At 38.0% G+C, this 27,879-nt stretch overlaps 1 protein-coding gene across 1 annotated transcript in view; it reads left to right on the top strand.

Moving 5' to 3' along the window:
• The window catches only part of CRB1 (crumbs cell polarity complex component 1), a 295,880-nt gene that overhangs the window by 44,079 nt on the left and 223,922 nt on the right, over nt 1-27,879 (top strand). Inside the window, exon 3 of the mRNA XM_057729774.1 lies at nt 20,998-21,131. Within this exon, the coding sequence (XP_057585757.1) occupies nt 20,998-21,131 (134 nt within the window). The remainder of the gene's footprint in view (nt 1-20,997; nt 21,132-27,879) is intronic.

Here is a 27,879-nt window from a genome sequence, read left to right on the forward strand (position 1 = left end):
AATTAGGAAAGGTTGATACAAAGCTATTTATTTTGTGAATGGTGCATGTATAGATTTTTGCACATTTCTGATTGAAGGAGGGCAGGAAATATGATTAGGTAGCAGAGGGATGTGAACTACAGTTCTTTGAATGCTGTGGATGTTAATTAACAATATGATAGAAAATAGTACGGAACTATTCAAAGTAATGAGTAGGGTTTAAGGAAGGTGAATGATCTGAGTATGAGGTCTTATTTCCTGTACTCTGGAGTGTTGGGAGCTTTCAGAAAGGGCATTACAAGATTTTTCCAGATAGAATAAAACTAGTGGTATGATAGGTTTAGGTAGTCAAAATGGCGAGGTCAGAGAAGACAAACGTTGCAGGAGGTGACAGGTAGGAAGCCAGGATCTAAATTCTGGGAGGTCAACAGGTGAGAGAAGCAGGCCAACGCTGACCTAAAGACCAGGCAAAGTCCAGAGTGGGAAAATCCATCAAGGCGGAGGTAGTAAAAGTATCGACAGTTGGTGAATTTTGATCCCAGGGAACCAGCTATGAGATCTTTTCCCTGTATACACCCAGTTCTGAGTTGGGAAGCGCTGGGGTTATTTATGGCTAAGATGTCAAGTTGTGATCAATATCTACAAGTACCTTGCACTTCTGTCTCTCGAAACAAGCACGCACGTCTGGGTTCCTTTCGAGCCTAGTACAGTTCTAGCGTGCTGGGTTTCCATAGTCCTTGGGGCAAGGATTTTTAGGTAAAGGTTTCTGTGCTTTTAACCATAGTGAACAGGAAATGCTAATAGGAAAATAGAAGAAAATTAGGAATCTGGTGGAAAAGCAGCTGAGAGGATTGGCCCTAATAGTATTAGTTAATGTTTCATGATTCCTCATTATGAACCATGCAAATACATTAAGCATTTTACATAGTTAATATTTAATAATTACAATAATCATAAATGGTCACTGTTATTTTCCTCCTTTAAAGATGAGGAGACATAGATTCACTAACTTGCTCTAGGTTATGCAAAAAGATGCAGAGCCAGTGTTAAGAGCAGAGTTATCTACGTACCTGTGTACATGCTTTTAAACACTAAGCAAAAGTACAACACATGCATCCGAGTATAGGCGGGAGTCTGGGGCTCCGGGCTTCAGCATCCATCCCTGCACCGGAGGCTGGATTTAGCAGCAGTAAATTGGTTCTGGATCTCACTACACAGTGGGGGTGGGGTGCGGGGAGGGAGAGAGACAGAGACAAGACAGGGAGAGACAGAGACAGAGAGTGAGCTTCCGATGTACTGATAACCCTAGCTTCCATTGCTTACTGTTAGTTAGAGACTGAACCTGCAGTGAAGGAAGGCAGGAGGAGCCAAGAATGAAACTTTTCAGGGCAGAAAGGGAAACTTGGGCAGGAAGTAAAATGTACTTGCCAGCACTGTCCAGCAGTGCATCTCTTGTCCCTGTACTCATCATCCATGGCGTCTCTCTCTCTCTCTCATCTGGCATCAGTCTAGGACCTATGTATCTGTGTATCTATCTATATATCTATGTATCTGTCTATCATCTGCTTCTCTATTAAATTGCATGGTCCATGAGGGCAAGGATTATCCTGAGTTGCGTGCTGCTGTATACTTGACACCTTGCCCAAGGCATTCATTGTACAGAGAAACTTTCTTTTGGGTGGACAAATGAATGATGTTCTATTTGCCATTGAAGTAATTTCAGCTTTGATCGTGCTTACAGTTTTGTGGAGAAGATCGATATTGATTAATAATAACACAAACAATTATAAAAGTACATTTCTAACTCATGGGACAAAGGAAAGGAATATTTTCGTGGTATTTGAAGAATGAATATAAAAAGGAGGCTTTGATTTAGGTAAGTGTTCTGGGTTGAATTGTGTTCTCCCAAATTCATATGTTGTGCTTCTAATGCCCAGTACCTCAGAACTTGGAAAAAGGGTCATTGCAGATGTAATTACTTAAAATGGGAACATACTGGAGTAGGATGGGCCCCTAATCCGATATGACTGGTATCCTGATAAAAGGGGAACCAGATGTGCACCCAGGGAGAGAGCCCTGTAGAGATGAAGGTGGAGATTTCAGGTAGAGCAACTGGAGAGAAGGTGTGTCAACTATTGCCAGCAACCGACCAGAGGCTAGAGAGAGGCCTGGAGCAGGTTCCATCCTGACAGCCCTCAGAAGGAACCAACCCTGCCAGCACCGTCATCCCATACTTGTAGCCTCCAGAACTGTGAGAAAACACATTTCTGTTCTTTAGGTCCTCCAGCGATAATATTTGTTATGCCAGCCCCAGGAAAAAAATGCACTAGGCTATGAGCGCCTGCCTGAAGAAATGACACTTGGCAATGACACTGAGCACTGAAGGATGAATTAGAGGAGCATTTACACACAGTGAGAACAGCATGTGCAAAGGCCGTGTGGTAGGAGGAAGCCCACCTTGAATTATCTTACCACTGTTTTTCTCAGCTTTTCATCTGCTTTTCAACCAGATCAAATATATTAATAATTTTTCTTTAAAGGGTTTGTTTTGGTATTAAAGAAAGTTTTCCCTATCCCAAAATTACCTAGTTGCATCTATATTCTATTATGCATTATTTATTGTCTTACATTTTTCATTTAAATCATTCATTCATCAGAAATTTATCTTGATGAATAGCATTAGGCACAGAAAAATCTTCTGAAAATGATTTTCAGTTCTTCTGTGGCATTTTCTTATGCTTTCCCCTTTTTTCAGTCACTCCCTCTCATCTCTCAGTTCTTGTTTACTAAGTAAATATTTTTTTTTATTTCAAGGATAGTACAAAACTCCTTCCTTTTTTCTTTCTTTACTCATTTTTGAATACTAGTAAGGAATATTTTCCATAAAACTGCATGGTTTGATTCTTTCTGGACATTCTGGTACTGTCCCCTTCTAGATTTTACTTTGGAGGATTGCTTGATGTAAATTATACCAGTTCACCAACATTAGGGGCATAGAGAGAGGTCGTGTGTGATTATAGCAGAGGAATGTTTTCTCTGTTCAGTCCCATGTTTGGTGATGTCCCAGTGCTGGGTACTTACTTTCCTCTGTCGAATTGACTTTTATACCAGCCTCCATTAGGGATGCATCTGTAGCTCTGTCTGCCATCCTTCGTGGGAGGGCAGCTCTTTGCATCAGGTAAGAGCCCCACCTTAGTAAGAAGTGCTTCCTCGCCACATTGTTTTCTGTGTATTGATTCTCCTGGCGAGCTTCTCTGAATGCCATTGATATAAATGTTTTCAAGCAAAGTGATTTCCATCTATCCTCCATTCTCTCCACTTGGCAGCCCTTACCTCTGTACCAGTGATTAAAGCAATTCCATAAAATACGGAAATAACCACCATTTACTAAACAATCAAACCATATTTAATTTGATTTGAAGAAATAGTGCAGTGCAGTGGTTGAGAACATGGGCCCTGTACACAGATTATCTGATTTCCAATCATAGCTCTGCATGCACAGCTGTGGAACCTCATATAATTTATTTAACTTTGCTTACTATGGTTTCCTTATCTATAAAATGATGTCATGAGGATTTAAATAAATGAATATATAAAGTGCTTAGAACAATGCTGAGCACATAGGAAGCACTTATAGAAGCGTTTGCTGTCATCCTTGTTGTAGAGGGCTGGGAGTGGCTGTTATTTGATTTTCAGAGCCGACCTACAAGAGATCTTTTAAGAAACAGGTTCAGAGATGTTAAGCTTGCACAATATCATGTAATTGCCTGGTATACAGTCAGTACTCATTAAATACATGTTTAGCGAATGAAGTTACAGAGATAGAGTTATAGACAGGACTGGCTGACATCAAGCTTGTGCTTTTAATCACTGTTCCTCAAAATAGCTCTTTTACTTATTTCTTGCCAAATAAGATCACTTTCTCTAGAATGGGAGTTGTGTGCTTGACTCTCCCTGGCTTCTTTAGTCTTGTCTTAAAAACATTCTGTTAGAAATTCCTTGAAATTTGTCCCATAGAGCTAACTTCCTCCCCAAGTCTTCAGTGCAATATGGGGTTTTCCAATATTTTGTTTTTTAAAAATCACTTCAGTTGGTGTTGTGGTGTTAGGAAGAAGGAGAGTTAGATTATCTGCTTTCTGCCAGCTTACCCTATATTCTCTTACAGTGATATTTTTCTCTATTCAGGATTTTTATCAGTTACCAGAACTTGAACTAGGCTAATATCTCGAACATGAATATTTTTCAGTGATGCTGATACTTTACTACTGATGGTAGACTCTTTTTAGACCTAGCCATCCAGTTTGTTTACACCCTAGACCAGACGTTAGCAAACTTTTTCGGTAAAAAGCTAGGTCATAAGTGGTTTAGGTTTTGTGGACCATATGGTCTGTGTTGTAAACGCTCAGCTCTGCTGCTGTATTGTGAATGCAGTCAGCCGTAGACAACATGGATGTGAGTACATGGCTGTGCTCCAATACACCTTTATTTATGGACACAGAAATTTTAATTTTATATAATTTTTACATTTTGTGTGTTCGATATCATTCTATTAAAAACTTTCAACTATTTAAAAATGTAAAATCCCATTCTTAGCTTGCAGGTGACATAACAACAGGCAGCTGTTTAGAGTTGGTCTACAGACCACAGATTGTACCCGCCTTTTCCTGCCTCAGATGACCACAGTCCCTGGTACCCAGATGATTCCGCTTTACTCATCACACCACCGCTGGAATTACCAGCTCATCTGATTATATTACTCCCTCCCTATGACTATTCATTGACCCGCCCAACTCCTTGGCTTGATATTCCAGGTCACGGAATCTGCTGAGTCTACCTCATCCAGACATACCTTTCAATATTCCCCTCTCAGCATCCCTTGGTCAAGCCAATCCCAGTTATTTGCTGATTCCACAAATACATTCATGTATTCTGCTCTCTCCTAGGTCTTGAATACTTTTATCACACGTAGTTTCTGGGCATAGTTTTACTTATTCTTAAAAAGTCCATTTAAAATGGCATCTCTTCCAAGAAGTTATCTCTGAAATTTCGGGCAGAATTAATCACTTTTGTATTCAGGCCTTCATAGCATTTTGTACACAACCTGAAACGTTTATTTCATTATGTTATCATTCCTTGTGTTTGTGGTTGTCTCTACTGACTTAAACATGAGCTCTTCATGCAAGTAATTGGGTTAATTTATCTTTTTTTTTCCCAAAACACGGTGTATTTTTGGGACTTGACAAATGATTTTGAATGTTAAACAATAGAATTAGATTTGAGTGCTCACATCTACCATACTTCACACAAAATCTGTTTTATAAGGAAGAAAAAAAAAGTTTTTGGAAGGAAAATAGTAAATGGCTTTATCCTTTTGCAAAGCAAAGATTCACTTGCTAAACTAAAATCACTCAAATTTGTTTTGAATTTTTTCTTAGTGGGCTTGAATTTTTAAGGCTATCGTTTCATTTGCTAAAACGTCAAGGCTCTAAAGAATTAACAGCTCTTTGTGCTGATACCTTCCTCTACCACTTGTAGATAAGCCCAGTGAGGTTGAAATTATAAATCTGAGATTTGGGGAGTTTTTTTCAGTACTGAGCACTTGAGTGCCAAAATAGTCTCAGAGCTCATCCCAAATGTCCTGGGAATGCAGATGGTGAGAGAGCTTTTGGGAGCTATGGATCCAAACTCTCAGCTTCCACTCTGTTCTCTTTAGCCTCCCAGTTCATACATCTTTTCTCCCCTCCACAGAGAAGTAGATACATTCATTTATAGATATAAGGATAATTATCGGGAGGCTTATAGCCTAGAGACTCTGCAGGCTCGTGGACCTTACAGTTATCCACCTGGGATGGTACCCAGGCCCCTTGGGGACCAGAGTCAGCACGTGAATCCCTCTGTATTCCTTTGCCCTCCCTTGTCCTGAGTGATGTACACAAAATTCTATGTAATCATTATTAGTAGCAAGATAGAAGAAAAAAATCCTGTATGGTACTGAAAGCTTTAGTCCACTAAAGGATTTTAGAAATTAATATTGATGTCAGTGGTGACAGAATTGTCAGAATTGTTCATGTTCTTTTCTTAGTAGTGTCACAATGATTTATGATGTGAATAGAATATATTTTTTTCATATTGTCTCTCCTACTCAAATCCCAAGGCTCTGTTGCTATTTCTGCTTTTCTGTGGTGGTGATGATTGAATGAGGAGAGGGAGCAAAAGGGCCTTGTCTGTTTTAATTTCTGAGTAGGGACATAGGTTAACTAGAATCAGGACTAGTTCCACCGGAACTCAGGAAATCAATTTTTAAAAAGATGTCTATATATATATGTCTATACATATATATATATGTAGTTTCTGCTGTACATCAGAAACTAACACAACATTATAAATCAACTATACTTCAATAAAAAAGTAGGGTTTGAATAAAGTAAGTTCATATATGCCAATAAGTTAAATAATTGCCTTTATCTTATTATGTGACTTCACAAATTTATATTTGTGTCCTCTCTGTAATTCTAGAAAATATCTCTCAAACTTTCACAGAACTCAGTAACACAAATAAGTTCATTTTAATATAATGTAATTTTGTGATGGGCATTTTCTTCAATGGGGAGTCCTTTTTTTCACATGTGACTGTACAGTGATTTATTCACTGGATTTTGTCATGGTTTAAATTTAAAGCCTCTTAAGGATTCTCAGCCCTGTCATGGATTGTTCATAAATACTTCTCTCCTTAGGTTTATAATGGGCCTTTGCTCCTTGTGGTTGCCATTTCCCCTTCATTTGACAGCAGCATCCTAAATTCTAGAAAATATCTCTCAAACTTTTGCAGAACTCAGTAACAGAACTCAGAATCCTTTGTGGGAGTGTTCTCACGTTTCCATTTGGTGTAGCTTGGTAGCACTGCATGGTAAATCAGGGTGAACCGCCCTACCTTATTTAGGTGGACCACTCTGTTCCCTCTCTCTCAAATTTGACAGAATGGGGAAAATTATTCGAATTCATTCATGTGAGTGGTATTATCCTGGTGAAATTATGCCATTCTTCTTCTCGTGACTCGGCACCACCATGGCTCCACTCTACTCAAAACTGTTCTCCTAAATTCTCGTCTATCCTGTGAGGCATTAACTGTTCTGCTAATAAACCCTTTTATTTTCTTAAGGGTACTTGTTACTTATAGTCTAAGTACTCTAGGCTCTTAGATGTGGATCTAGCTAAGGAAAATATTTATAGAGTCAATACCTGTCACGGTTCAGATCCTGGTTGCAAATGAGTTAGTGATTATAAGGAGGCACCTCCGTCGCATCCGTCTTGATTACTGGCACCTGTGTCTTTTCTGGAGCAACAAGGACTCTTTTACCTGTCGGTTGATTACTTTGATCTGGCTGTCTCAGATGTTCACTAGGGAACTTTAAAGTGCAGACTCAGCCCCGTAGAGCTGCAGACATTTTTGCCACAGCAGCACAGGTTGGGAACCAGCGTTAGTCTTCTTGCCCTTGGTGTGTTTTCTCACATGACTGTCAAGCTTATTCCTTCACCTGAGTTCCTCTCACACTTTCAGCACATCTGAGCTGCTGCCTGGGCTTGGTGAGTTGTCTCCCTTTCCCACTCTGGGCCTGAGTCCCTGTTTTGAACACAGTCCATGGGCTTGGAGCCCTGAATCCCCTCAGTATATGACATCAGAATTCTCCCCGTTGAGGTCTAGCCCAGTGCCTTATGACCACTGGCTGAATTTCTGTTCTGAATTGACCAACTAGGAACCTCCTGACGCGGCATGACTCCTTACTTAGCACCGCTGCTGCACCAGGCAGTCTGCTCTGTAAGCTTGTGGGAACATACTCTCTGCTATGTGCTCTATTTTTTATCCTATCCTTTCCCTACTGTGTGTGTGTGTGTGTGTGTGTGTGTGTGTGTGTGTGTGATTATAAACTGTCTTTTACACTAGCATTCTGTAGAATGACAAACATATAAATACCATTTGTAATTTCTAAAAACCATGTACTTACTTATAGAAAATGTCTTAGTGTGGCACCAAACGTATTTATTAATAGTCCTAAATATCTTCAGTTTCTCTGTAAAAGGAGCTTATGTTCAGTAATTAATGTTTCATTATCTTATTTTATTTGGGAATGATCTAGATATTTAATAAACTTACATAATTTAATTTAGTTTAGCCAAATTCTGAAGTTTCAAGTTACCAAAAATCTGGAGAAACTATTTTTAAGTGGACATTCCTAAAACATAATTATTCCTAAAGTGTTCACCTAAAAACTCTGATCTCATTTATGTTTTACAAAAATTTCTGCATATCGTCACTTTTCTTGCTGACAAACCTTGTAACAGAAAATATAAGATCTTATCTGACTTTAGTAAACCCAGGTACAATAAAAAATTATACTTAATGTTGATGGCTCTAAAGACATATCTGTATTAATTAAACTAACAAACTTAAACTAACTTTAATACCAAATATTAATTTAATACTGAATATTTCCCAGATCACATGAACATGAAATTCCTTTGGGTTAGTTTCTTTTATCATTCTGAGAAATTATATAAGCACTTGACTTTCCTTTATGCCAATTAAATAAAGCTCATTCACAAATTATTTTTAACAAAACCATCTGGAGGTGAGACATATCATATTTATAACATGCACACAGAAAGACAGACAGACACAACCAGAGATCTCATAGCTTCATTTTTAAGACTTAGTCATGAATCAGGTATTATAATCTAAAACTCACTAATTTATAAATAATAGTTTGAATAAGTTAAGTTTACCCACTTGAGTTTTAAAAGGCATCTTTTCTTCTTTTTTTCTCAGTCTCAGGAATTGGAGGTGGTCTAGATGAGATAAGTGTTCCTGAGAGCACTATTAGAACATTTACAACTCAAGGCATATGGAGAGAAAAGCAAGTTATCCTAGAAGGACTTTTGTTTCCTTAGGGTCAGAATTTTGAAAAGATATTTTATCAAGCTGGCTTTCTCTAACTGTGTACACAGATATCATTTTTGGAATGTCACAAGAGCCCCATCTTGGTCATTTCAGGGTAGCATTTTCTTAGTTCCCAATTAAGTAACTACTTGAAAGTACAAGTTTCATACATAAACCCAGCTGGAGTACTAGTTGGAGTTTGGCTGTTGGACATCCCTTGTTTCTGTGTTTGGGAAACTTTATTCCCCATCTTAAAGTTATTTTCAGGATAAAATTACTAATTGTATAGTGGGTCGATATACTGTTTGTGAACTTAACTCCTCTAAGTGTCACCCTAGAGTCGTTTCATCTCTTTTAGGTATCTCAGTTTCTCCCTCCAGCAGTCTAGACCTGCCAGGGGTGTTTAAAGCACCAAATGGACAACTCTTATGTTGTTTGTCCCTGGATGAGCAAGTTTTTAATTAATGAGTGGGTTTCCCTGTGGGATTGATGCATAGTATGAGGACTAGCCTCCATCATCCCTGCAAATTTCTCAATTGCCTGAGAAAGCCATAACTGGCTGGGAGAAGCTCTGTCCCTTCCCTTCGGAGCTAAGAGCTCTCATGTGGTGTCTTCACTTTCACTCCAACAATTCTGTTAAGGTAATTTAATTGAGGAAAAATGTCAGGTCAGCCTCCTACCTATGCAGTCCAAACCTTGTCAGTGCCTTTCAACTGAGCAAAATCTTCCTAGTGTCACTCAACTGGGGAATACAGATGCCTCTTCTTGAACCTAAGTTCAAGGATAACCTACTCCTCATAGCAAGGAGTTTAACCACCTTTGAATAAACTCAGCGTCTTTAACCAAGATGGGAGATGCAAGACCTGGAGTGACTCACCCAAATTAATCTGGACTCACCAAGGAGGTGGACAGGCACAAGGAGCCCCTTATTGGTACCAAGGGGCCCTTGCTGATACTGGGTCCTCATAGAACTCAGGGGAAATAGAGAAGTCTGCTCTGGGTCCTCTCATGGCTGCCGAAACCGTCAATTTGAAGACACACACACACATACACACACACACAATGTAAGAGCTGTGAGTTGAGTTTATTCAGTGTCTTGTGAGGACTATAGCCTGGGAGACAGCCTCTTATGCAGTGCTGAGAAACGCTCTGAAGAGGCAGGCGGAGAGGCCAGTATATATGTGGTTTTGGAAAAGGGGTATATGTAACCAAGCCCACCTCTTGGTAGAAGGTTACTGCTAACCATGAGGAACAGACATCTCAGTTAATGATTTTAGTATTTTTCTTAATATGAGAAGATGCAAAAGTCCAGTTTCATAAAACAATTTTTTCCTGAAATATTTCTATCTAAGGGCCTACTCTGCCTGTTTTCTCAGAGCACAGAGTGCCTCATTCCTGATCTTCACCCTGAATTTCTTTCAAGGTGTTCTATAAGTCAGCAAATTAAGTGGCTAATGACTCAATCCTTGTAGAACCAGATGGCGAGTGACATTCCTTAATTTGTACTATCATCTATTTATCATGTTTCTATTTACTATCTACCTAACTATAACTGTTATATAACTATACAGTTATATATTCTACAGAAAATATGTTCTTCACAAACTTTCTACACAAAATTTTGAGATTTCAACTTCATCCACTGTTTTGGATATTACTGAGTGTCTGAATTCACCATACCTTTTTATTTTCTATATTTCCAATGCTTTGACATTTTTTCTGACTCTGGAGAGATGGAGAAACTGACCTTCCCAGGACTAGCCAATTCCTAGAGATAGTAAGACTCCCCTGCAAGCATGTCTTTCAGATGCAAACTAGCCAATCCAGAGTCCACACCCCACCACTCCCTTTATCAGATTTACACTCCAGACTACTATTCTCCTGCCCAAATCACCCCAGGGTCAGGGACCAGACTACTAGAGACAACATCTATACCCCAGAGCCTGCTGCAATTATTCAAACCAGCCTGCTTACCCTGCCTCACCTGTCCTTCCTGCAGAAACCACATTTTCCTACAGCTCCTTCTGCTTCGGGGATGACTATGGTGTTTCCTAAGTGGCCCTGCCTAGCATGGTGTGTCCCCTGCTCTTGGGACCTGTGAATAACAAACCACCTTTTTTTATACATATCTATCTATCTATCTATCTATCTATCTATCTATCTATCTATCATTTATTTGTTTTTTGGCTGCATTGGGCTTTCATTGCTGCACATGGGCTTTCTCTAGTTGCAGCAAGTGGGGGCTACTCTTCATTGCAGTGCGTGGGCTTCTCATTTCAGTGGCTTCTCTTGTAGTGGAGCATGGGCTGTAGGCACACAGGCTTCAGTAGTTGTGGCACGCGGGCTCAGTAGTTGCGGCTCATGGGCTCTAGAGTGCAGGCTCAGTAGTTGTGGTGCACAGGCTTCTTTGCTCTGAGATATGTGGGATCTTCCTGGACCAGGGATGGAACCTGCATCCCCTGCATTGGCAGGCGGATTCTTAACCACTCCACCATCGGGGAAGTCCCAATAACACACCATCTTTTCAGTGGCAATCATCTGATCTGCTGGCCTCACTATACCTGAATAATAATAAAACCTACATTTTAAAACAATGTCTCTTTAACATGTCATCAGGTTGTGTGCCTTTGCTTGGACTTCCTGGAATGAAGCAAGGCTTAAGTGCTAATGTTTTTTGAGAGGTTTAATTCCAGAGCAGGAGGAGTGAGGGAACTGGTGAATGAGAGAGAGGAGTATGGGAGAAAATATAAAGTGGTACTTTCCTTAACTGGTCCTTGCTAGATAAATCACACACACACACAAAAAACACTGTTTTTTTCTGTATCTCTGGGGTGCAGTTTTCGTAATGTATTTTTCTAAGAAATTATGCACTGAATCTAGATTTCCATATTTACTTAAATAGAGTTGTAAAAAGTAACCTCCTAGAATTTAAAAAACTTCCTCTGATTTAAATCATTGTGTCTCCTTTATCATATATAATTTTGTTATTTTTCATTTTTTCTTTATCAATATATATCTGTTTGTATTTGTAGTACGTTGGACTTTCTAAAATATGGAACTCAGCATCCACCCCAGAGGAGATTAGATAGATGAAGGTCATCTGATCTAGAGCCCGAGAGAGAAGGTAATAGGGCTTGGATCTGGAGAGGCAGTAACGAGAAACAAAAGGGCAAGTTAGACCTGGTTGAGGGTGGGAGGCGTGGGAGTAGATTAGAAAGAGATGAGAGTCAGCTTAGCTCTGAGAGAGCCGTGGAGACGTGAAACCAACGTCTGAAACCATGCTTCTCCATCCTTGTGTGCATATATTACCCATTACCTATGTGAAAGGGTTGGTCAGCTCTTCTCCAGGCTATTCTAGAAGACTTTCCTTTGACAACTGCTGATGGCCTGTTGATCATGTAACAGAAAATTCTGTTTTGTGCCCAGTGACTCTGGTCTATACTTGGCCCCAGTTGTCCTATGTGTCTTTAACTCCTTGCTGTTAAAAAACCAGGACACTTGGAAGGTTTCCCAAAACAGAGGGTGCAGTCTTTGACTCCTTGTGGGGCTATGGTGTTGTGAAAGAGAAGGCCTTAGCGTTGGTACTGGGTACACTCTGGTGTAGTAATTAATAGAGTGTTTTGTCTCCCTTTATATTATTTCTCTTATACTTGTAAGGAAACAGAGACCTACTTATCTATGAGTCTGTAGAGTCTATATTATCTACACAGACTGTAGATAATGCTCATATTAAATTAATGCTTACTTTATTTAGCTGAATAAGAGATTGTACCATCAACTAAAACCCATTCATAACCCATAAAACCCATTCAAACCCATAAAACCCATAACCCATTCATCTAGCTTTCTTTTTTGTTTTTATAGTTTATAATTTTTCAAAATCTAAAACAAAACTTAATCACATATGAAAAGCACTTTAAAAGTGAACACTACTGGAAAATGGACAACATTATAAACTTCAGTGATATATAATCAGAAAACAATAAGATAAATAAAAAAGAATCAAGGTTAAAAGACTTTTCACGATTCAAAAGAAGCTCTTGCTCTTTGAATAGATTTTAAACTCTTGATATGAAATTTATTTTTGGATATAATGTACAAATAACCTTTACTTATGAAAATAGCCAGTGTTGGGAAGAAGATTACTGAAATCATCATTAATAATAGAGATCATTTGCATAAACAAAAATAAAGCAAAATGGAAATATTAGACTGTAGGAATCCAAAATAGAATAATAACCACATGGTTAAAATGAATTAAATACAAGAATCTCCTGACAGTATTTTATCAAAACCCAGTGTTAAGATGATCCTTAAGCTCTATTTATATCTTTTTTACAATTTATGACATTGAAATTATTCAGAGAATTAGACACATCTAAAATTGCCCTATGAAATTTGGCATATTTCTTACAGCCCTCTGTAAGAAATATTGACCACTTAAATTTATGTTAGTAGAGATAATTTTTGACATTATTTTCAAATGACAAGATCTTATCAGATCCAGCAAAAGGGAGTTCATATAAAGCAGAAATTTATGCTAGGAAATATCCACTGATTCCAAAATTTTGAAATCGTTATATTTTATTAAAGATTTACAAATCAATTCTAGAAGTAGGAGAGCTCCAAGTATAGTGATGTTACATAGAAAGAAATTCTAACCCTTTTGGGGAAAATTTTAATGTATGATTTTTTACTTTCTCTGATCAGGAGAAAACTGCTTTTCTCACTTTCTCTATTCTACTTCTTGGTAGGTCACAGAATACTTGCAAAATAGACTGGGCTGGCACCTAAGAAATCTTTGCGCAGAAAGCTTTATTTAGTCCCTTCCCCAGTTGGCCACACCTCTTTCACCTTTGCCTCCCTGACCCCATGTTTTCTCCAAACAGTTTTACGGAAAGTGTGGTTTACATTCACCGTCTCTACCTTTTAACTTTCAGTTCACTCGTGAAAATATGTGAAGTTTGAGTTCTGTCCCAGTTCTCCATTGATATTCTTCTCAGCAAGGTCACTGAAAAATCTCCTGTTGTTAAACCCAACTGGCAAACTTTGGTCCTTATCAGACTTAGCTTTCCTGCAGCATTTTCATTGTCCACTGCTTTCTCCTTCCTGATCCTCTTTCCTCTCTTTGCTCCCTTTGTACGACATTCTGCTGGTTCTTCCTCTTAAATCTCTGACTCAGCTTCCAAGCATTAAATCCTAGAGTATCGGTGTTCTCTAGGATGTGGCTGCTGGCTCTCTCCCCTTCACACTTCACATTCGCTTCTCTTCCAGAGTGACTTACTGGCTGTGACACTTGAAGCAAATTACTGAATCTGTGTTTTTATCATCTGGAAAGTGGAAAAAATTAGAACCTACCTTATAGAGTCATGCTGGAGATTAAAAGAAAGAATGTATGTTAAGGTCTTAGAAAGTGTTTGACATATAATAATGACATTTTGTGTTAAATATTGTATGGTTATTCAGATATGGGAAGATTCAATACTGAAAAGATACAAATTATCCCCAAATTAATTTATACAATGAATACAATCCCCATTAAAATCCAAATAGGAGTTTTTTGGCAAAGAAATATACATAAGAATAGTAAAACAAAACAGATTCATGTACAGATAGGTATTTTATACATGATTTCAAGTTTGAAATACAAAGGTAATTTTTTTGACCATTGGCTATATAATTGGAAATAAAGTTAGATTTATAAGTTACACCTTCATAAAATTGGATTACATACAGATTAAAGACACAAAACAAAAAAACTTAATAAACTTTTTTTAAATAAATTTATTTATTTATTTATTGGCTGCATTGGGTCTTTTTTACTGCACACAGGCTTTCTCTAGTTGCAGTGAGCAGGAGCTACTCTTCATTGTGGTGCGCTGGCTCCTCATTGTGGTAGCTTCTCTTGTTGCGGGGCATGGCTCTAGGCATGTGGGCTTCAGTAGTTGCAGCACATGGGCTCAATAGTTGTGGCTCATGGGCTTAGTTGCTCTGTGGCATCGGGATCTTCCTGGAGCAGGGATTGAACCCAGGTCCCCTGAATTGGCAGGTGGATTCTTAACCACTGCACCACCTAGGAAGTCCAATAAACTTATTTTTTAAATTTAAAATAAATATTGGAATAAGACACCAGGTCCTATGTTAGTAATCCTGTAGTCTTTTCTTCAATAAAACAAAAACCAAAGGACATAAAAAATAAGATAAATAAATGTGTGTAAAACAGAAATTTTTAAATAAAAATTTAAAACTTCATAAAGAAAAACTATAAACATATTCAAAAGACAATCTATTTGGAGGAAATATTTTCAACACTTGTAGCAGAATAAGAATTAAGATGCAATTTTATAAAGAAACCTACAACAAAATAAATAAAAATTTTAAAAAGCTAATAGAAAAGTGAACAAAATATGGGTTGGCAAATCACTGAAGGGAAGACACAAAAGATGCTCAGTCTTTTTAAATATGAAAGATACGCAAATTAAATTTTCGTTTTGATTATGAATTTAAAAAATCTATACAGCAGCAGAATAAATAGTATGATGAACCTCCACATACCCAATAAGCAGCTTCCAAATTTATCAACAAATATCCAGTCTTGTTTCACATAGTCACTGCCCTCCCCATTGAAATTTAGATATGTTTTACCAAATGTTGGGGAAATGTGGAGAAATAAGTTCCTTCACACACAGCTGAGAAGAGTTGAAATTGGTCACTTCATTTTGTGAAGTATCTGTTAAAGTTAGAAATGAACATACTCTGAAACCTGAAATTACTGCTTTTGTGCATTTGCACAAAAAATTGTGTAAAATGAAATATGATTACTGTTAAATTATAGTTTACATAGAGAAAATTGGAAACAACATTGAGGCCCAGAAAAAGAAATAGTTAAACTATGTTACATCCATCCTGTGGAATGCCATGTGGCATTAAAAAGTTTGAGCTAGAGAGCTGGATACTGCCTACTCCTGGCGCCCAGCCCTTCCTGGCTGGGTCCTTGTCCGTCGTAGTCCTCGGCTGCCTTGGGCTGGAGATGGAGCCACTTGCTCCTGGCCTGGAGCCATAGTAGGTGCAGGAGTTTCCAGCTCTGTGCGAATCTGTGCACACAGATGCTGGAGAAGTCCCTTGTGACCAGGTACCGGCTGGACCCTGCAGCCCTGCGGATCCCATAGATGAGGCTGAGGGCTCTGGGGGAGTCCCCAGGTTCTGTGGAGGAAGGTCCAGAGAGGAGGACCCAGGGAAGGGTTGACCATATAGTCAGTGCAGACACCTGGAGGGAGACACCCTGGAGACAAAAAAAAAAAAAAGTGTGAGCTAGATAGATTTAATAATGTGCAAAAATATGCGAGACATATTGTTGAGTGAGAAAAGAAAGTTGCGTAATAATACACATACTATCATTTAAAAACAAAAAATGAAAAGAAGCCAAATAATTTTCAATGAATCAATCAATCATCTATATATCTAACCTGTAGTCTAGAATGTTATAAAACAATCTTCACAAACAATAACAATGGTTATTTCTGGGAAGAAGTATGAGATTGGTATTGATCAAAGATTCTTTAGAGTATTTTTATAAGAATACATTTATAGTTTACTTATACAAAAATAAGTAGCATAATGACAAGAATCAAGAATACTAGATCAACAGAACTGAGTCTGAATCTGAGCTCTATCACTTATTATATGTTTGACATGGATCGCTCAGGCTCACTTTTGCCGCTTGTCAGATTGGGGTAACTTCATATACTTTGTAGAGATTGTGTGAATATTAAACAAGAGAGTTTCCAGGAAAGACTCTGCAGTCCAGAGCAGGTAATCAGCTGAAGATAACCGGTGCTTTTTACATTCTATTAAATCAATTTTAAACCTCAAGTAACTGAGTGATGAAGTATTTTTTCTCACTGGATTGCATCTGCTAATTAGAGTTTAGATCCATAAGGACAATGAGCCTGTCTTACACATATATGAATTCACTGATGTTGACTCTGGTGTCTGGTATACAATAGACACTTAATGAATGTTTGCACATTAATATGATACCTACTCTTTTCACCAAGAAGAACTGCTGTCCTGAGTTCTGGAGTTGTATTTCTAGATCCTATCACATATCCTCATCTTGGTTTTGCATAGGCACCTCAAATTGAACATATTTAAAATTGTACTTATTATTTATATCTATACACCTTCATCTCCTCCTATATTCTTTGTTTTATGACATCTAGTTTATTGATGAAAAGTCTTCAGTACTTTTTACTGTCATTCCATGGTAAACTTTTTAACTTTAAAGACAAATATTGACCTTTAAGATTTTATTTTGTTCACTTTGTCTTATTTCACTTATTTTTAATGCACTTTAAGTACAGTATTTTCTAGGGACTCTGTGGGCTTTTCTAAATTCAGGATGTCATATTTTTTCTCACATTTGAAAAATATATACCATTAGTTGTGAGGAATTACATCCTTCCCATTTTCTTCCTTCTTTCTTCTGGAATAGAAGGTTCCATGTCTCTGCATTGTTCATTCTTTTGGACCATCTCCTCATCTCACACTGCTCTATTCTGGATGAATTCTTTAGAACCACCTCCTATTTAGCTGAGTGTAGTGTTGTCTACCATTTAAGCTATTGGTTGGATTTTTTTTATTTCAATGACTATTTTTCATTTTTAGAATTTATATTCAGTTCACTTTCTAATAGGCCTAGTTGTTTTTTATGATGTCTTCTTGTTTTATGAAATATAAGCATTCTTTTATCTCTTTAAAATATTAAAAAAATTTTAAACAGACATTTTGTAGTGTTATTTTAAAGTCTCTTCTGATAGCTCCATTTTCTTTGAGTCTTTTGAGTGTGAATGTCGTGTCTGCTTTCTCTCATGGCGGCAGGTTTCTAGTTTGATCTGTAGTTTTAGACTGTGAGCTCATTTTCAGTAGAAGTTGCCTTCTACGGGCAAGCTGTGTGAACTGTGAGCATTCTCACACAATGGTTCCCATTAGGTTCTTCTCACTGTGCCATTGATTTTCCTATTTCCAAACCAGTACTTCTTTCTTTCCTTCTTATTTCTGATAAAATTTTTGGCTTAGAATTTTACACCCCATGTTCAATGCAAGTTGAGACCTCTATATGGTGTACATTCACACATGGGGCAGGTAAGTTTCCTGTTTCTCATGGGGAGCTCTCTATCCACATTCAAGGGCAGGAATTCTGCTTCCAATCTGCACTCCAAAGCCAATAGGAGGAACTGGAATTGGGCCCCCACATGAAGCCAAAAGACAAGAGATTTCTGTCCTAATTGGATAGTCCCCTCCACCCCCCACTTTTAGAGCTCACCTGTGTATTTTTACAGAAGTTATAGTTTGTCCAAATGCATATATTTCAATGTGTTTGACTTGGAGGAGAGTGCTTGCTGCTTCTTGTTTGGAAGCCCTTGTCTATATTCTTCATTTCTGTGAGTGCATTACTCTATCCCAAGTGCCCAAGCTGGAAAAATTATAGCTTTCCTGTGGCCTTTTTCTCTACCTTGGTCCTTTAGATCTATCTACTTTACTTTTACTCTTTGTTTTTATTTGCTCTCCCCACTGTCTGATTTAGTTCGGGCACTATCAGCTCTCCTGCGGGCTATGACAATATCCTTTTCACTGGTTTCCATGCTTCTCATCTGCCCTCTGCCAATCATTGCTGCATGACCACTGGAGTTATCTTTCCAAATGCAAATCTCATTATGCTAATTCTCTGTTTAAAACCTATTATTGTTTCCTTTCTTCGTATTAGAAGGTAAACTACCTTGATTTTGTGGTTTGCTGAGTTTTAAGTGCTGACATTGTCCTGTTCTCACTCGTGTTTCTGCAATATCAGAATATTTTCAGCTTCTTGATCTGCCCATCCTCTGTGTACCTCTATTCCTATACACATGCCCTTTTCCTGAAAAACCCTTAAACACCACTTTCCCTCTGTATGTTTGTTGTACTCATGTTTGAAAATTCTGCTTAAATATTACTTCTTTTGTAAAGATTTCCTAAATAGTCCCAACCTGACAGACAGTAGCCATTCACTCTTTTGTTTAATAGCTATATCTGATTATTTTCCTATATTCAAGCTCCACATATGCAGTATCTTCAAGAATTCTTTGTGTAATATGTTTTCCCAACCACTTATTATCTTTGATATTTTGTCTTTTGAAAAACCCTAATTTTCTTTGTCTCTTTAATTGTGACATATACCACAACTTTACAGAAAGTTTTCTACCACCATCAGATTCTATGCCTGGAGCCCTTCATTTCCTCTCCAGTCTATCAAGTGGCCTTATGCGTTGTCACTGGCTTAGCCTCGAGGTCCATGAGGTCCATGATGGAACCCTTTTTCTAAAAAGACTTTTATTTTTTAGAGCAGATTTAGGTTTACAATAAAACTGAGAGTAAGGTACAGAGATTTCCCATATGCCCCCTGCCCCCACACATGCAGAGCCTTCCCTGTTATCAGCATTACTTACCAGAGGTACATTTTTTACCAAAATAAACCTACACTGACAAATCATAATCACCCAAAGTCCATTACCTTAGGGCTTGCTCTTGGGTACAGTCTGTGGGTTTGGACACAAGTTTAATGACATATATCCATCATTATAATATCATACAGAGCATTTCACAGCCCTAAAAATGCTCTGTGCTCTGCCTATTCATTTCTCCCTGGAGGCCTTTTTAGGACAGATGGAAGATTTGGATATTCCAGTATGAGTATTTCCCAGAGTCCACGTGGCAACAAAACATAAAGCGATGTGTTAAGAATAAAGATAGAAATGGAAAACACAGGGTTTATTGGAGGAATAATGTTCTAGAAATCAATGGGGAGACACTAGTCCTACTTCTGCCACTGTCTCACTAGATGACTCTGGGCAGACAGTATAATTGCTCTGCATTTTCATTCTCTAACTGATAAAATACAGGGATTAGAATAGATGATTAATATTGCCTCTATAATCTATAATTATTTTACTCTAATTGTTAAATTGCCCAAACTAAATTATTTGCATTATAGGGGAAATTTTTTTAAAAATAATAACTATCATGCACTCTGTAAGAAATAAATAGCTGAAATGGATAAGCCCCATGATAGCAAGTAAAATCCTCTGGGAGTGGGTCAGCATATAACATTGGTAGAAAACATTAAGCTATCAAAGTATTATTCCCTATTTAGACACACAAGCAAGAAATACAGAGACTTCAAAACACATACACTTCTGACAGAGCTCTCAGGTTTTACACAAAATCTGAAATGTAAATTGCGTGTTGAGTGTAACAAGTAGCCAGTTTGAACAATGGAGCAAGACCACGTACTAGCACTAACCTTAGAGGATAAGGCATCTGACGTTAACTAATACATGTTTCCATGCAGTGTCCAAGGATAATACAGTCTTAAGGACCTGAACAATTTAACCTGAAGAAAAATATTGCAGTATTTAACATAAGTATATATAAAAAGTAAGCAAACATATTTACATTCAACAATTATGGTAAGGCAAAAATTCAAGAAATCCCAGAGGATATGAATATCATGACCAGGATTAGACACGGGCTCTAGGTTTATGGAAGAAAAGCTGCTCCTAAATAATCTCCAGAACTCTGTCCATTTTATCAACAACCATAATCTGACTGAGTGGTGAGAGTATGTTTATGAAAAGTTCATGTGTCTGTGAACTGTGTTCTGAAGATGAAGGTAAATATACAGAAATATAGGATGTTCCTTTAATAGTTTCCTGATCATAATGATTGTGTGCCAAGACAGTCATCAGAAATCAGCTCCTCTGTTAAGAATGATTCAGGACACTCACCTGAAGCAGACCCTATTGAGGCAGCATTGTTGACGGAAAGCAGTACACAAGGTCCCAGGGGGGATGACTCCAGTCCAGCATGAAAAAATCTGTACCAGGTTTGAAAAATCACCCCATCCTCCTGTGTGAGTAAGATGCGAAGAAGCACAACTGCTTTTTGAATCTAAGACCCACGTCTTCTGTGAGGGAGCTGTAGGAGGGGAGGGGGCAGAGGTGGCAACCAAGGGCTCTGAGAGGCTGGCTCCTTTCTGAGTCACGCAGGGCTCGGGGGCCGGACGGGGACCAGACCACTAGCAGCACGTCAGAGTGTGTCCTCCACAAGACCATGGCGCTTGGGACAGTTCACCACCTTCTCATCTTCTGCCTCAGTCTCTCATTGCTCATCTGTATAAAAAGTAAGCCTTTTCCATTTATTGAACTTTTGGCACTTTTCCTGACTTTTAAATATTTCGTGGGAATAGTACGTAGAGTTGCATGTTGTACAAAACTCAAGGCTTTAAAAAAAGTAAAAAGAATTTGGCATGAGTAAGCATCCTGTGTTAAACAAATCAGTGGGGCCAGTCAGTGTGAACAATTTTCTGATTCTATGATTTCCAATAAGTATTTAGATATAGAAAATGTTCTTTTTCAACCCTTTGAGTGGTGAGCAGGAGATTGAAATGGCCACATAGAGAAGAAGGTATTTTGTTGTGTTTATACTTTTACGGAATAGATTTGGCACTTTGTAACTGGTAATCTTTAAAAGGGAATTAATCATAAGTTATATAGCATTTTACTCCCGATACTACATATGTATCTTCACTTTTAAAGAACTTTCTGTTCCAGCATTTGCTCTCACAATCAAGAAGATAGAGTCTCAGTTTTCCCCAAAGGATAATGGTTCAAAGCATCTCTTTTGCCAGAGAGGAATGGGCTTCCTTTCTATTGTATGTGCTTCTGTTTTACAAGTGGAGATACCATATTCCACAAACTTTCCCAAATAAAAACAAGAGTAACGTTTCTGCGATAATCTTGTCAGACGCACGGCAGTCTAGAAAATCAGAGACCAACGGCCTCAGCTGTGTGTTTATGAAGGATGATAGCTATTGAACGTGTTCAAAATGAAGACAGGCAGAGGGTGTGCTTGTCAAAGGAGCCGTGTGATTTGTGTCTGTTGAATCTGAATATCAATAAGGCAAAGCATAGAGCAGCTGCTGTTGAACAAGATGCCTTGGCATTAGCACACAGTGTTGTGTAATTTAGGTCACCTGCTGTGGCTGCACCAGCGAGATTGTTACTTGTATGGTTTGCAGCTGAGCATATATCAGAGGCTGGGTGAAAACAGGAAGAGATGCTATAGCCAAGGCAGCTGAAGGCAAGGAAAGAAAAACCAAGCCAAACTTTAAACCAGTGAACAGTAAAATCGCGACACATACACACATACTCAGGATTTTTTTCCAGAGGTGTACTTATTGAAAAGAATTGTTATTTAAAATAGTTATTCATCCTCCTTGAAACTTAAAGTGGGTCCCATGCAATAGGAAGTGAGGCGCAAAAGCGATATGTTGAGAGGTGGGGGGAGAAATGGAGCAAAAGAAATAAGACACATAAAACACAAGATGAGGCAAGTTTACAGTACATTTTATGGCAAAGAATTTTGTAATTCCAATGCAGAGTATATTCTAATTCCTAGTTTTTGCTGCACTTAGCTTTTAAGGAGATGAATACGTAACCTTCAAATTTTTATCTCTTTTTTAGGGGTCTTATAACTGCAACTGAAATTACGTACAAATAATTTGTTTTCTCTCGCTTTGAGTGCATGATGATTTACTGATAGGCTCTAAATAAATATTTTTTAATTACTTGATATATTCTCTGGGACAGTATTTTTATTAGTGAAAAAAATTTGGAGCCTCATTTTGTTTAATATTTAAGCAGGCAGACTCTTATCTGTGTTAATATATTTGCTGTCAAGATGTGATGATATTGCCTTCCTGGTCAAAACACTTAGTTTAGACATTTTTTTCCCTGACTTGAAAACTTTCATAATCTCAGCCTTCTTTTCCACCCTTACCTCTTAGTATTCATGACACAAATTCTATACTCCAGTCATATTAATATAACAGCTAATAGTAAAAGTTGCTGACATTGCTGAGCATGTGATATATGCTACATTTCATTTAATTCTTACGACTCCCCCGTAAGATAGATGTGACAGTGGTCACCCATATGGTATAGAATCAGATGGCTGTCCCAGGGACCTCAGCCTTTGCACACGACAGAGAGCTGGGATGTTCAAGACACAGCTTCTCAAGTCCAGCCCCAGGTGTTTGCTATGTCTGGGTGAGTCCCGTGAGTATGTAGCTTGACAAGCTGTCTGTTTCAAATGCACAAGTTCTGCACTACTATTCTGCATCTTTCTTGAGAACTTTATTGAGAACATAATGATGCTAGGAATTGTCAGAGTCGTAAGATATAAAATCTCTCTTTCTCTTCGAAGGGATTATTTAGGAGAGAAAGTAAGCAATATGAGCTTCATGAGCATTATTTCTACTTAACATACCTGCCCACGCTATCAAGTAGAACTTGTCATTAATTCTGTTTTACAGCGAGGGAACAGTGGCACAGAGAGGTGATCTACCTTCCCAAGGCCACGCTGCAGTGAATGGGGGACCTGGGACTAGGACCCAGAGGTCTGACTCTGGATTCTGTGCTCTTAGTTTGTGTGTACTGACTCTCTTGAAGGGATAACGTGGAGCGGTTAGCACACTGCTCAGAACATAATAAAAGCACACAGAAAATTTTAGTTGCTTGGATCATATATGTTTAATAAGTCAGTGATTTTTTTTCCTCTTGAACTTTGAAATACATTCTTCTAAAATTAAGAGAAAAGAGTCACCCTTGGCTCCATACTATATTTTTTTATGAAAGTGGTGCCTTGCTCTCATACCAGGGGCACGCTGTTTCTGTTGACTGTCCCATGTCCTACAATTCTCTTTTCTTCTGGATGAGGACTTGTGACGTGAGGAATCCTGGAGCAGAGCTCAGGAAGGGACATTCACTTCCTCTTCCTGAGCAGAGAGACAGTCCCCTTTACTCGGAGTTGCAATGAATTTGCAATTACACGCTCCCAATTGTTTTCATATCTGTTCCACGGTTTTACAAAACTGGTTGTAATACATGGAATAAGTTAAGCTTTAATAATTCAAGAAGAACTATTATTTTTTTGCTTTGATTTTATTAAGAGAGAATTAAGTATCAAGAGAGAATTTTATTGAAGTGAGATCTTCCTGTGGTCCATAGAGTCCATGAGGCTGTTTTAAATATGAGAACACCTTATAATGACTCTCTTTGTGACCTTGATGCATGAATCTGTGGTGAAAGGCTTTAAAGAAACGACCATACTAAAGCTACCATGCCTTAGGAGAGCGACTGATAGCTATATTCCATGAGTCCTTTATGCATTTGGAGGTAAATTGAGTATTTTCAATGTAAATTCCATATCTAGTTTAATTTAAAATTAATTGTTTTAACCCATATTCAAAACGTGGTCATGTAAGTGAAATGTGATTTGACAAAATTATTATTAAAGTTACTTGAATAACTTCAAAGACTGGAATACCTTCCCATCTGCTAGAACCCATCAGCAATTATTAAGCAGCTGAATTTGAATAGAGTTATTTTAAAGAATGCTTTCTTTTCAATTTACCTAAAGTATAAAGAACAAATAGAATCTATAAAGATAAAATATGGTTGTATTTATTCAATCTTAATGCCGTTATCAAGAAATAATTGAGTTTGCTCAATAAGTCAGAGAAGGTTGATGTTATTCATTAGGGAGTAATCATCTAATTTTCTTTAAAATTTTACTTGTGTAGAAACATTTGAAACTGTTATATTCGCCGTGCCAGTTACCGTCTTTGCAGCAGCATGTTGTAAATTGCTTACAGAATTATCAGAGTGAGAAAAAGGTATCTTTGTTTCCTCATAAATTAAACAATTATCTCATAAGCTTACCATAAAAGTCTCTGCTTCGTGACTGTTACTCACCGTTCCCTGAATCATGCAGCAGAATTAATTTTAGCTTGTAATTTTTGATGTTTATTTTAGGTGAATCAGATTTTTCAGGAGAATTGCATTCTTTTTTCACCTTTGGTGATTTTAAAAAATTACCATTAATGTTATTACAATATCAAATTTTGAAATTTGAGAGGACCAGAACAATCAGCATTTTTAGTTCTCTTTTAAATTTTACTGCTGATTTATTGGAAAACTCTGAGAAGCCCAATTTTCTCCTTTTAGGAAACGAAAATGAGAGTATCACTCACTCCCATTCACACTTTCCCTGTTCATGTTAGATTAAACTTCACTATATATGCTTACATTACAAATTGTATTTCTTTTCTATAATATGTACCAAAATTTAAAAATATTATTTTTGTGTTGACTTATGTATGTTTTACCTATGAGGTTGTAAGACATGGCTGTAGGAACCATGGGTGTTTTGCTAACTGAAGAATCCTTAGTCAGTGGGTGGCTACTGCCTAGCTCAGGGTAGTCACTCAAGGAATAGTTATTAAAAGAGTAAATGAATGATGAAACTTTTATAACATTTGCTATAAGAACTGAATATCTTCCTTCTGCATGACATTTTGGCATTATTTTTTAACTCTTGCATTGTTTTATTTTTTATAATAGGCTTTGTTATTTTAGAACAATTTTAGGTTTACAGGAAAATTGAGAGGATGGTACCAGGGGGTCCCCTATACTCTTAACATCTTACATCAGTATGGCAGATTTGATACAATTAATGAACCAACATTGATATATTATTATTATTTTCAAATTTATTTATTTATTTATTGGCTGCATTGAGTCTTCATTGCTGTGCACGGGCTTTATTTGTGGAGAGCGGGGGCTACTCTTCATTGTGGTGTGCAGGCTTCTCATTGCAGTGGCTTCTTTTGTTGCAGAGCACCAGCTCTAGGCTTGTGGGCTTCAGTAGTTGTGGCACATGGGCTCAATAGCTGTGGCTCACGGGCTCTAGAGCACAGGGTCAGTAGTTGTGGTGCACGGGCTTAGTTGCTCCTTGGCATGTGGGATCTTCCTGGACCAGGGATCGAATCTGTGTCCCCTGCATTGGCAGGCGGATTCTTAACCACTGTGCCACCAGGGCAGTCTGATACATTATTATTAACTAAAGTCAATAGGTTTTTCAGATTTCCTTAGATTTTTTTACCCAATATTTTTTTCCTATTTCGGGATTCCATTCAGGATACCATGTTACATTTGGTTGTCAAGTGTCCTTAGGTTTCTTTTGGCTGTGGCAGTTCCTCCGGCCTTGTTTTTGATGACCTTGACAATCTGGAAGAGTACTGTTTAGGTATTTTATAGATTCCTCCAATAGTGGAATTTGTTGAATGTTTTTCTCATGGTAAGACTGCAGTTCTGGGTTATCGGGAGGAAGACCACAGAAGTAAAATGTCATTCTCAAGATATCACATCAAGGATCTGTGCAATCAGCATGGTTTATGACTTCTGATGTTGACCTTAATCACCCGGGATTGTGGTGTTTGTCAGGACTCTCCACCGTAAGCTTCTTTTTTTCCCTTTCTTTACTTTCTTCTTAGGAAGGAGGTCACTAGGCACTGCCCGCACCTAAGGAGGGGAGAATTATGCTCCCTCTGGGAGAGCAGAGCATCTGCATAAATTATTTGGGATTCTTCTGCATGGGAGATTTGGCTTTTCTCCACCGTTTATTAATTTTTTCAAGTATTTACATCACTATGCAGTCACGGACATTTATTTTGTTCTCTGGGTTATAATCTAATACTACTTTACTGTTTTGTTACTCACGTTGTTTCAGCTTTGGCCACTGGGAGTTCCTTCTCTTGGTTCCTGTACTCTTTTATCCTACTCCCTGTCAAGGTGAGATGTTTACTTCCTGACTTTCTGGCTCTACAAGATGTTCCAGACTTGTCTTGTGTATTTCCTGTATACCATAAGCCATTGCTCCACTGAGCCCTGATTCCTTTTCACTAGAGAATGGCAAAGAAACCAATATCTGAATGTAAGGTGTGCTTGGTGCCACTGGGGTGTCATTTCATTTAGGCATCTCAGCTGACAGAGCACAGAAGTATATGTGTGTATATACACATTTCTATACATATATCTATATGCACATTGATACACATATTAAGCTAAACACGAGTTTATGTTGATGCCTCTAACTTCACTACCACATAAATCATTCTAGCTTTCTCCCTCCCCTAGCTCGTCTGTAAATTCCCACTCTAACAGTGAAAAACCTGCCATCTACCATTCATTTACTTAATTGTTTAAGTTCAGTAAATATAATTTAAAAAGTATACAAAGTATATAGCAGTGTCAAGTTCTTAACCCATCATCCTGTGGAAATACCTTTACCAGCTTGAGCACACTGCTTGTGTGCATTTCCTTTGTCTTTAGTCTCATGACTTTTCTTGTTTCCTTAGGACAGCACCTTTTCCCCCACCCACTTCTGTGTGATTGTTTTAAACATTTTTTTGTGTCACAATCAACATTCTTTCCTGGGATCCCTGACCTCCTAAATGACTTTCTAAATTTGCACACAATAAAGTTCATTCTTTGTGCTCTAAAGTTCTATAGGTTTTGAAAATGCTCCATTACAATATTATACAGAATAGTTTTACTACCCTAAATGTCCCCTGTGATCTACCTTTTCCACCCTCCTTTCCTGTCCTCAACCCCTGGGCAATCACTGATCGTTTTATTGTCTCTATCATTTTGTCTTTTACAGGATGGCATATAATTGGAGTCATAAAATATGTAATCTTTTCAGACTAGCTTCTTTAAAGTTGCAATATTCAGTTAAGGGTTCTCCATGATCTTTTGTGACTTGATAGCTTTTTATCACTGGATAATATTTCATTGTATAGATTTACCACAGTTTGTTTATTCACCTATTGGAGGTCATCTTGGTTGCTTCCAATTTTCAGTTATGGTATTAATTTCCTAAGACAGCTGTAACCAGGAGCCATAAACGGTGTGGCTTAAACAGAAATTCATTCTCTCATAGTTCTGGAGGCTGGAAGTCTGAAATCAAGGTGTCAGCAGGGCTCTGCTCCCTCTGAAACTCTAGGTGGAATCCTTCCTTGCCCCTGT

This window comes from Hippopotamus amphibius, chromosome 3 (assembly GCF_030028045.1).
Source record: "Hippopotamus amphibius kiboko isolate mHipAmp2 chromosome 3, mHipAmp2.hap2, whole genome shotgun sequence".
NCBI classification, from domain to species: Eukaryota; Metazoa; Chordata; class Mammalia; order Artiodactyla; family Hippopotamidae; genus Hippopotamus; species Hippopotamus amphibius.